The sequence below is a fragment of the Pseudophryne corroboree genome, unplaced genomic scaffold (genome assembly GCF_028390025.1).
Source record: "Pseudophryne corroboree isolate aPseCor3 unplaced genomic scaffold, aPseCor3.hap2 scaffold_752, whole genome shotgun sequence".
NCBI lineage: Eukaryota > Metazoa > Chordata > Amphibia > Anura > Myobatrachidae > Pseudophryne > Pseudophryne corroboree.
In genome coordinates, this window is record NW_026970332.1 from 20630 (window position 1) to 33029 (window position 12400).

Below are 12400 nucleotides of genomic sequence, written 5' to 3' on the forward strand. Positions count from 1 at the left end.
AGTCACCGCCCTGTCACCACCCTGTCACCACCTAGTCACGCCCCGTTACCACCCAGTCACCTCCCAGTTACAACCCAGTTACATCCCAGTCACCTCCCAGTTACCACCCAGTTACATCCCAGTCACCTCCCAGTCACTGTCCAGTCACCGCCCTGTCACCACTCTGTCACCACCCAGTCACCATCCTGTCATCTCCCAGTCACCACCCAGTCACTGCCCAGTCACCTCCCAGTCACCTCCCTGTCATCTCCTAGTCATCTCCCTGTCACCTCCCAGTCACCTCCCTGTCATCTCCCAGTCATCTCCCTGTCACCGCGCAGTCATCTCCCAGTCATCTCCCTGTCACCGCCCAGTCACCACCTAATCATCTCCCAGTCACCACCCAGTCACCTACTCACCACCCTGTCACCACCAAAGTCACCATCCTGTCACCACCTAGTCACCGCCCAGTACCACCGTCACCACCCAGTCCCCTCCCTGTCACCGCCTAGTAACCGCCCAGTCACCACCCAGTCACCTCCCTGTCACCGCCTAGTCACCGCCCAGTCACCACCGTCACCACCCAGTCACCTCCCTGTCACCGCCTAGTCACCAACCAGTCACCACCCAGTCACCTCCCTGTCACCGCCCAGTCACCACCTAATCACCTCCCAGTCACCACCCAGTCACCTACTCACCACCCTGTCACCACCCAGTCACCATCCTGTCACCTCCTAGTCACCGCCCAGTCACCACCGTCACCACCCAGTCACCACCCTGTCACCACCCAGTCACCATCCTGTCACCTCCTAGTCACCGCCCAGTCACCACCGTCACCACCCAGTCACCTCCCTGTCACCGTCCAGTCACCACCCTGTCACCGCCTAGTCACCGCCCAGTCACCACCGTCACCACCCAGTCACCTCCCTGTCACCGCCTAGTCACCACCCAGTCACCACCCAGTCACCACCCAGTCACCTCCCTGTCACCACCGAGTCACCAGCCAGTCACCTCCCTGTCACCGCCCAGTTACCACCTAATCACCTCCCAGTCACCACCCAGTCACCTACTCACCACCCTGTCACCACCCAGTCACCATCCTGTCACCTCCTAGTCACCGCCCAGTCACCACCGTCACCACCCAGTCACCTCCCTGTCACCGCCCAGTCACCACCCAGTCACCTCCCTGTCACCGCCTAGTCACCGCCCAGTCACCACCGTCACCACCCAGTCACCTCCCTGTCACCGCCTAGTCACCGCCCAGTCACCACCCAGTCACCTCCCTGTCACCGCCTAGTCACCGCTCAGTCACCACCGTCACCACCCAGTCACCTCCCTGTCACCGCCTAGTCACCACCCAGTCACCTCCCTGTCACTACCGAGTCACCAGCCAGTCACTTCCCAGTAACCGCCCAGTCACCTCCCTGTCACCTCCCAGTCACTTCCCTATCACCTCTCAGTCTCCGCCCAGTCACCTCCCTGTCATCGCCCATTCACCTCCCTGCAACCTCCCAGTCACCTTCCTGCCACCGCTCAGTCACGCCCAGTCACCTACCTGCAACCTCCCAGCCACCACCTTGTCACCACCCTGTCATCTCCCAGTCAGCTCCCTGTCACCACCCACTCACAGCCCTGTCACCTCCCAGTCACCTCCCTGCCACCGTCCCAGGAATGCGCTGTATGTATTTAAGACATTTATTAGAGAGCTGCCGCCGAGTCTGTTCAAAAATGGCGATTTGAAGGGAATTATTTTCAGTCAGCAGTAATGTCCTGCTCTATATATGTGATGTCCTGCTCTATATATGTGATGTCCTGCTCTATATATGTAATGTTCTGCTCTATATATGTGATGTCCTGCTCTATATATATGTGATGTCCTGCTCTATATATGTGATGTTCTGCTCTATATATGTGATGTTCTGCTGTATATATGTGATGTCCTGCTCTATATATGTGATGTCCTGCTCTATATATGTGATGTTCTGCTGTATATATGTAATGTCCTGCTCTATATATGTGATGTCCTGCTCTATATATGTGATGTCCTGCTCTATATATGTAATGTCCTGCTCTATATATGGAATGTTCTGCTGTATATATGTGATGTCCTGCTCTATATATGTGATGTCCTGCTCTATATATGTGATGTCCTGCTCTATATATGTAATGTTCTGCTGTATATATGTAATGTTCTGCTCTATATATGTGATGTCCTGCTCTATATATGTAATGTCCTGCTCTATATATGTGATGTTCTGCTGTATATACGTGATGTCCTGCTCTATATATGTGATGTCCTGCTCTATATATGTGATGTCCTGCTCTATATATGTAATGTTCTGCTGTATATATGTCATGTCCTGCTCTATATATGTGATATCCTGCTCTATATGTGTGATGTCCTGCTCTATATATGTGATGTCCTGCTCTATGTATGTAATGTCCTGCTCTATATATGTGATGTCCTGCTCTATATATGTGATGTCCTGCTCTATATATGTAATGTCCTGCTCTATATATGTGATGTCCTGCTCTATATATGTGATGTCCTGCTCTATATATGTGATGTCCTGCTCTATATATGTCAGCCGTGCACGAATCAATGTTTCCAAAATTCAGATGAGGCTTCCTTTTATTCTCTTATTTTTATATCATTTATATTTTTAGTAACTTTGTTAAATGTTGGATGAACCTTATAATGGAAACAGGCTGCAGAGGTATTATGTCGCTCGCTAAAAGAGACCATGGGGGTCATTCCGAGTTGTTCGCTCGCAAGCTGTTTTTAGCAGCTTTGCACACGCTAAGCCGCCGCCTACTGGGAGTGAATCTTAGCATCTTAAAATTGCGAATGAAAGATTCTCAAAATTGCGATTACACACCTCTTAGCAGTTTCTGAGTAGCTTCAAACTTACTCGGCATCTGCGATCAGTTCTGTGCTTGTCGTTCCTGGTTTGACGTCACAAACACACCCAGCGTTCGCCCAGACACTCCTCCGTTTCTCCAGCCACTCCCGCGTTTTTCCCAGAAACGGTAGCGTTTTTTCACACACACCCATAAAACGGCCAGTTTCCGCCCAGAAACACCCACTTCCTGTCAATCACATTACGATCACCAGAACGATGAAAAAAACGTGAGTAAAATTCCTAACTGCATAGCAAATTTACTTGGCGCAGTCGCAGTGCGAACATTGCGCATGCGCACTAAGCGGAAAATCGCTGCGATGCGAAGAAATTTACCGAGCGAACAACTCGGAATGACCCCCCATACACAGTATTATTCACATTTCTGAAACTGTGTCTGCATCACAACTGCGACTCTGCACACAGACTCAGGACGCAGACGCAGTGACACTCTATGCACACAGACTCAGGACCCAGACGCAGTGTGACTCTGCGCAAAGAGACTCAGGACGCAGACTCAGTGCTATTTCCATGGGTAGAAAGGAGGAGGTCCGTATGAGACTTATTGGCGTCTAGCCCCTCTGGTACATATGTTCCTAAATTCACATGCCGGCGTAAGGCCACTAAGTCACCAGTATAATTTGGGGCTATTTGAGGAAGATACAGGCAGAACATACACACTGTGCGCACATAGCACCCTGGGCCAGCCTGGAGACACGCGCCCCGTCCTCTCCGGACACCTGCAGAGCAGAGTGTGTGTGACACCTGGCACAGGTAAGGTAGGAGGCCAGCTACAAGGAAGGAGCGAGGGGACCCGCCCGCCTGCAGATTCCTCAGCACACTTCCTTGTAGTCACAGTCTGCTGCTCCAGGTGCAGACACACAGGACGGGGATGGGGCTGACTATGTGCAAGAGACCCTGCTGCCCGTGTTCCTGCTGCAGGACCCCCTCACCGGTCACTGAGAGACCAGGCCGAGGTGTGGACATCAGAACCAGCAACACAGACATAAAGAGAGCCAAGCCCACCTTCCATTCCTTCATCACTCCCAATGCAGAAGACCAACCAGACAACAAAGAGGAGTCCCTGAAGATGTACAGACCCCATAACCCCAATCCCGCGCCCACTATTACCCTGCAAAAGATGGAGGATGATCTGTCCGGACTGGACAACCCAGGATACGTACCCGGCGCGGACTTTACTGAGAAATCCAGAGATGAGGGTCTGAAGAATCCCAATGGAAGACCCCCCAGCAACGAATTCGATGGCAGCAATCTCAGACTGAGTACCGGGGGGCTGAGGCGATCCACAAAGGTGTCTAGGTACAGTTACAAGCCCCGATCTGCCGATGACCTGGAGGTGGCCAAGGGGCAGCGTCTACAAATCATCAACTCCCTCGGAGAATGGCTAATTGCGCGGACGGTGAACCAGAACGGAGAGAGCAGAACCGGATACATCCCCCGGACTTATCTGGCCGACGCTGGGAGCCTGGAGGCCGAGGAGTAAGTCTTACACCACTAGAAAGCTGCTCTCTGGTTTGGGGAGTGGGGCCCCCCGCATTAGGCAGGGTGTACCACCAGGGCCACAAAACCAACCGGCTAAAGAGAAAATATCTGGAATAAGCAGCAGGCGTGACACAGATTCCTGCGTTATACTGGCGCACTGAGCCAGGGTGACAGGGGCAGAACCGCGCTGAGCACATACCTCCCAACATGACCCTCTCCAGCAAAGACACGGTACTCCCGTCTGTCACCTGTGCTGAACAGGTTATGGATGAGAGAGGTGTCAGCACAGGTGATGGTAATCTTACAGTGAGAGAAAAGTCCAGGGGCAAAGCATTGTGTCCCTGCTGGAGACGGTCATGTTAAGAGGTATGCTGAGCGGTAAGCCGCAGTTACTGAGAATCATATGTCATTGCACAGATCACATTGCACAGACCACATTGCACACACCACATTGCACAGATCAAATTGCACACACCACATTGCACACATCACATTGCACAGATCACATTAAACACATCACATTGCACAGATCAAATTGCACATATCATATTGCACAGATCACATTGTACACACCACATTGCACAGATCACATTGCACACACCACATTGCACACACCACATTGCACACATCACATTGCACAGATCACATTAAACACATCACATTGCACAGATCAAATTGCACATATCATATTGCACAGATCACGTTGTACACACCACATTGCACAGATCACATTAAATACATCACATTGCATGCATCACATTGCACAGATCAGATTGCACACACTACATTGCACAGATCACATTGCACAGACCACAATGCACAGATCACATTGCACAGGTCACATTGCACACACCACATTGCACAGATCACATTCCTCGCACCACATTGCACAGATCACATTAAACACATCACATTGCACAGATCACATTGCACGCATCACATTGCACAGATCACATTGCACGCATCACATTGCAAACACTACATTGCACAGATCACATTGCACAGACCACATTGCACACACCACATTGCACAGATCCCATTGCTCACACCACATTGCACAGATCACATTACACAGATCACATTAAACACATCACATTGCACAGATTACATTGCACAGACCACATTGCACTTTTCTTCTTCGTACTATTATTTATTTTATTTTATTGTCTTGCCCGGACCTAACATTGCTTTCCATAGTGATAGTATAGGTATTACTGTATAGGGGTGTGCTATAGGTACATCGCTTAACATACTGTCCCTTCATACTGGGACACTCATGGATTACACAGGTTCTGTGGCTGCTGACTGTATGGAGAGTACTGTATGATGTGTACAGTATGAAATGTCCTATATAGGGGCTCCGTATGGGGAGTACTGTATGGGGCGTACTGTATAGGGAGTACTGTATGATGTGTACAGTATGGAATTTCTGCTATGGAGAGTACTGTATGAGGAGTAATGTATGGAATGTCCTGTATAGAGGAGTACTGTATGGGGAGTACTGTATGATGTGTACAGTATAGACTGTCCTATATGGGGGCACTGTATGGGGAGTACTGTATGATGTGTACAGTATAGACTGTCCTATATGGGGGCACTGTATGCAGAGTACTGTATGGGGAGTACTGTATGATGTGTACAGTACAGACTGTCCTATATGGGGGCACCGTATGTGGAGTACTGTATGGGGAGTACTGTATGATGTGTACAGTATAGACTCCTATATGGGGGAACTGTATGTGGAGTACTGTATGGGGAGTACTGTATGATGTGTACAGAATAGACTGTCCTATATGGGGGCACCGTATGTGGAGTACTGTATGATGTGTACAGAATAGACTGTCCTATATGGGGGCACTGTATGGGGAGTACTGTATGGGGAGTACTGTATGATGTGTACAGTATGGAATGTCCTGTATGGGGAGTACTGTATGGGGAGTACTGTATGATGTGTACAGTATAGACTGTCCTATATGGGGGCACTGTATAGGGAGTACTGTATGGGGAGTACTGTATGATGTGTACAGTATGGAATGTCCTGTATGGGGAGTACTGTATGGGGAGTACTGTATGATGTGTACAGTATAGACTGTCCTATATGGGGGCACTGTATAGGGAGTACTGTATGGGGAGTACTGTATGATGTGTACAGTATGGAATGTCCTGTATGGGGAGTACTGTATGATGTGTACAGTATGGAATGTCCTGTATGGGGAGTACTGTATGATGTGTACAGTATGGAATGTCCTGTATAGGGAGTACTGTATGGGGAGTACTGTATGATGTGTACAGTATGGAATGTCCTGTATGGGGAGTACTATATGGAGAGTACTGTATGATGTGTACAGTATGGAATGTCCTGTATGGGGAGTACTGTATGATGTGTACAGTATGGAATGTCCTGTATAGGGAGTACTGTATGGGGAGTACTGTATGATGTGTACAGTATGGAATGTCCTGTATAGGGAGTACTGTATGGGGAGTACTGTATGATGTGTACAGTATGGAATGTCCTGTATGGGGAGTACTGTATGATGTGTACAGTATGGAATGTCCTGTATAGGGAGTACTGTATGGGGAGTACTGTATGATGTGTACAGTATGGAATGTCCTGTATGGGGAGTACTGTATGATGTGTACAGTATGGAATGTCCTGTATAGGGAGTACTGTATGGGGAGTACTGTATGATGTGTACAGTATGGAATGTCCTGTATGGGGAGTACTGTATGGGGAGTACTGTATGATGTGTACAGTATGGAATGTCCTGTATGAGGAGTACTGTATGGGGAGTACAGCATACTTGCTTACTTTTGAATAAGCATTTCAGGGAGATGTGAAAGTAACAGCTAGCAGTGCAGACGTGTATGGCTACATCTGACCGGCGTGTCATGAAAATGACTGACATGCAAATGTAAACGAGACCCAGCGTTAGTAAGATCTACTTGTTGAAGAAAAGACTCTGATATTTTGCAGGATGTGTTTGTGTATTGTGTTCTACAAGAGGTTCCATATACTGTAAGTGGCCACGAGAAACCTTATTTTATATGGTGCAGTTGAAGATTATTAAAGTAAGAGAAGGATAAGCACATGAGGGAAGAGGGCCCTGCTCGTCAGAGCTTAGATTTTAAAGGGGAGGGGCAGACGGGTGACACAGATGGAGTAGACAGTGAGCATAGAACAGAGAGAATGAGATTAGGTTGGGTTTGGTGAAGAAGTGGGTCTTGAGAGCACGTTTGAAGTTTTGTAGAGGTGGAGAGTCTGAGGGGGAGAGGTAGGGAATTCCAGAGAAAAGGAGCAGCACGTGAGAAATCTTGGAGGTAAGAGTGGGAGGAAGTAATCAGAAGACAGGAGAGATGGTGTGCATTAGCAGAGGGAAGAGGACGGGCGGGAGTGTAAGGGGATATAAGGGCAGAAATGTAAATGGGAGAGGAGTGGGTGAGGGCTTTGTAAGTGAGTGTGAGAAGCTTGAAATGGATTCTGAAAAGGAAGGGTAGCCAGTGAAGGTCTTGTAGGAGAGGAGAGGTGGACGTAGTGCATTTGGTGAGGAAGATGAGCCGGGTGCAGCATTGAGGATAGATTGGAGTGGAGAGAGGTAATTGCCAGGGAGGCCAGTCAGGAGGAGATTACAGTAGTCCAGTCTGGAGATGACCAGTGAGTGAATAAGGGACTCAGTGGCATCCTGGGTGAGAAAAGGTCTGATCCTGGTAATATTTGTGAGATGGAAGCAGCAGGTGTGTGATAGGAGCTGAATGTGTGGTTTGAAGGAGAAGGAGGAATCAAGGATTACTCCAAGACAGCGCACTTGGGGGCTAGAGGAGACAGTAGTGCCATCAATAGATAATGATATTGTGGGAGGTGAAGTTATGCGGGATGGAGGGAAGATGATCAGCTCAGTCTTAGACATTTTAAGTATAAGAAAGAGCTGGGACATTCAGGAAGACATAGCAGAGCAGCGGTGCAAGTGGGCAGGTACGGGTGGGTACGGCGTACCCTTAAGAATTTAGCCGTGGGTACGCCGTACCCACCGCTGACGGGCCGCCGCTCCTCGTCGCTTGCTCCCCTCCGTCGCTCACTGCTGCTGCTACATGAAGGGGTATATGCAATTGCGGTCGAATTCCCGAAAATGTCGAAAAACGGGACATTTTCGCCCAAAAAAAAATTCGACAATGCAATTCAGTACTTTCCGTCAAAAAAACGGACTTTCCAAATTCGACTTTTTGAAATTCGACATTTGTCAAATTCGACATTTCTGCAATGGTACAAATGCGGCAATTCGCCAAAAGTATATTCAATTGAAGTTTGTAAATTCGACAACAGTGCTTTTAGACAGTAAATTTGTCATTTTCAATCCGCCACAGTTTGGTGGCGGAATCTAATAAAAAAATTTAAAAACATGTTTTTTTTGGTGTTTTTTTATATTGGTAATAGCATATCTATTTATATTAGAAGGGATTAGGTACTTGGTTTGTCTATTTTGGAGGCACAAGTATTATTTATATATTTAAAAAATATATATTTTTTTTTTATTTTTTTTTAAATGGAATGGTAAAAATCAGAAAAAATATTGCGTGGGGTCCCCCCTCCTAAGCATAACCAGCCTCGGGCTCTTCGAGCCGGTCCTGGTTCTAAAAATCCGGGGTAAAAACTGACATTGGATCCCCCGTATTTTTAAAACCAGCACCGGGCTCTGCGCCTGGTCCTGGTGCAAAAAATACGGGGGACAAAAAGCGTAGGGGTTCCCCGTATTTTTTACACCAGCATCGGGCTCCACTAGCTGGACAGATAATGCCACAGCCGGGGGTCACTTTTATACAGCGCCCTGCGGCCGTGGCATTAAATATCCAACTAGTCACCCCTGGCCGGGGTACCCTGGGGGAGTGGGGACCCCTTCAATCAAGGCCCCCCCCAGCCACCCAAGGGCCAGGGGTGAAGCCCGAGGCTGTCCCCCCCATCCAAGGGCTGCGGATGGGGGGCTGATAGCCTTGAGAAAATTGAAAGAATATTGTTTTTTCCAGTAGTACTACAAGTCCCAGCAAGCCTCCCCCGCAATCTGGTACTTGGAGAACCACAAGTACCAGCATGCAGGAGAAAAACGGGCCTGCTGGTACCTGTAGTTCTACTGGGAAAAAAATACCCAAATAAAAACAGGACACGCACACCGTGAGAGTAAAACTTTATTTCACACATGTCGACACACATACTTACCTATGTTCACACGCCGACCTCTGTCCACTTGTCCAAGTAGAATCCACGTGTACCTGTGAATAAAATTATACTCACCGGCTGGTTATGCTTTGGAGGGGGGACCCCACGCAATTTTTTTTCGGGTTTTTCTGGGGATATGTGTATCTGGCACTGGGGGCATATCTGGCACTGGGGCATATTTAGCACTTGTGGGGCATGTGTATCCGGCACTGGGGGCATATCTGGCACTGGGGGCATATCTGGCACTGGGGGGACATGTGTACCTGGCATTGGGGCATAGCTGGCACTTTGGACATATCTGGCACTGGGGGCATATCTGGCACTGGGGGACATGTGTATCTGGCACTGGGGGCATATCTGGCACTGGGGGGACATGTGTATCTGGCACTGGGGGGACATGTGTATCTGGCACTGGGGGGGGGTGTATACCTGGCACTGGGGGGATATCTGGCACTGGGGGGACATGTGTATCTGGCACTGGGATCATATCTGGCACTGGGGGGACATGCGTATCTGGCACTGGGGGGCATATCTGGCCCTGGGGGGACATGTGTACCTGGCATTGGGGCATAGCTGGCACTGGGGACATATCTGGCACTGGGGGTATATCTGGCACTGGGGGACATGTGTATCTGGCACTGGGGCATATCTGGCACTGGGGGGACATGTGTATCTGGCACTGGGGGGACATGTGTATCTGGCACTGGGGGGGGGTGTATACCTGGCACTGGGGGGATATCTGGCACTGGGGGGACATGTGTATCTGGCACTGGGATCATATCTGGCACTGGGGGGACATGCGTATCTGGCACTGGGGGGCATATCTGGCCCTGGGGGGACATGTGTACCTGGCATTGGGGCATAGCTGGCACTGGGGACATATCTGGCACTGGGGGTATATCTGGCACTGGGGGACATGTGTATCTGGCACTGGGGCATATCTGGCACTGGGGGGACATGTGTATCTGGCACTGGGGGGACATGTGTATCTGGCACTGGGGGGACATGTGTATCTGGCAGTGGGGGGGGGGGCATGTATACCTGGCACTGGGGGGATATCTGGCACTGGGGGGACATGTGTATCTGGCACTGGGATTATATCTGGCATTGGGGGGACATGTGTATCTGGCACTGGGGGCATATCTGGCACTGGGGGGACATGTGTATCTGGCACTGGGGGCATATCTGGCACTGGGGGCATATCTGGCACTGGGGCGTATTTAGCACTGGGGGACATGTGTATCTGGCACTGGGGGCATATCTGGCACTCTGGGGATATGTGTATCTGGCACTGGGATCATATCTGGCACTGGGAGCATATCTGGCACTGGGGGGGACATGTGTATCTGGCACTGGGGGCATATCTGGCACTGGGGGGACATGTGTATCTGGCACTGGGGGGACATGTGTATCTGGCACTGGGGGGGTGTATACCTGGCACTGGGGGGATATCTGGCACTGGGGGGACATGTGTATCTGGCACTGGGATCATATCTGGCACTGGGGGGACATGCGTATCTGGCACTGGGGGGCATATCTGGCACTGGGGGGACATGTGTACCTGGCATTGGGGCATAGCTGGCACTGGGGACATATCTGGCACTGGGGGTATATCTGGCACTGGGGGACATGTGTATCTGGCACTGGGGGCATATCTGGCACTGGAGGGACATGTGTATCTGGCACTGGGGGGACATGTGTATCTGGCACTGGGGGGGGGGCATGTATACCTGGCACTGGGGGGATATCTGGCACTGGGTGGACATGTGTATCTGGCACTGGGATCATATCTGGCACTGGGGGGACATGTGTATCTGGCACTGGGGGCATATCTGGCACTGGGGGGACATGTGTATCTGGCATTGGGGGCATATCTGGCACTGGGGGCATATATGGCACTGGGGCGTATTTAGCACTGGGGGACATGTGTATCTGGCACTGGGGGGCATATCTGGCACTCTGGGGATATGTGTATCTGGCACTGGGGGCATATCTGGCACTGAGGGGACATGTGTATCTGGCACTGGGGGCATATCTGGCACTGGGGGGACATGTGTATCTGGCACTGGGGGCATATCTGGCACTGGGGGCATATCTGGCACTGGGGCGTATTTAGCACTGGGGGACATGTGTATCTGGCACTGGGGGCATATCTGGCACTCTGGGGATATGTGTATCTGGCACTGGGATCATATCTGGCACTGGGGGCATATCTGGCACTGGGGGGACATGTGTATCTGGCACTGGGGGCATATCTGGCACTCTGGGATATGTGTATCTGGCACTGGGATCATATCTGGCACTGAGGGCATATCTGGCACTGAGGGGACATGTGTATCCGGCACTGGGGGCATATCTTGCACTCTAGGGATATGTGTATCTGGCACTGGGGTCATATCTGGCACTGAGGGGGCATGTGTATCTGGCACTGGGGACATATCTGGCACTGGGGGATATCTGTATCTGGCATTGGAAGTATATCTGACACAGTGGGAACATTTGTGTATCTGGCACTGTGAGGCAATGTATATCTGGCACTCTGGGGGCATTTGTGCATCTAGCACTGGGGGCATATCTGGCACTGTGGGAACATGTGTATCTGACACTAGGGGCATATCTGACAATGAGGGCATATCTGGCACTGGGGGGACGTGTATCTGGCACTGGGGCATTTGTGTATCTGGCACTGTGAGGCAATGTGTATCTGGCACTCTGGGGGCATTTGTGTATCTGGCACTCTGGGGGCATTTGTGTATCTGGCACTCTGGGGGCATTTGTGTATCTGGCACTGTGAGGCAATGTATATCTGGCA

The 12400-nt window shown here is 50.3% G+C and overlaps 1 protein-coding gene across 1 annotated transcript in view; it reads left to right on the forward strand.

Annotated features, from left to right (window-relative positions):
- Positions 1-3760: 3760 nt before the first annotated feature.
- Positions 3761-12400, forward strand: part of LOC135040603 (tyrosine-protein kinase SRK3-like) — a 95274-nt gene continuing 86634 nt past the window's right edge. Inside the window, exon 1 of the mRNA XM_063954845.1 lies at positions 3761-4379. Coding sequence (XP_063810915.1) covers positions 3772-4379 — 608 coding nt within the window. The 5' untranslated portion in view covers positions 3761-3771. The remainder of the gene's footprint in view (positions 4380-12400) is intronic.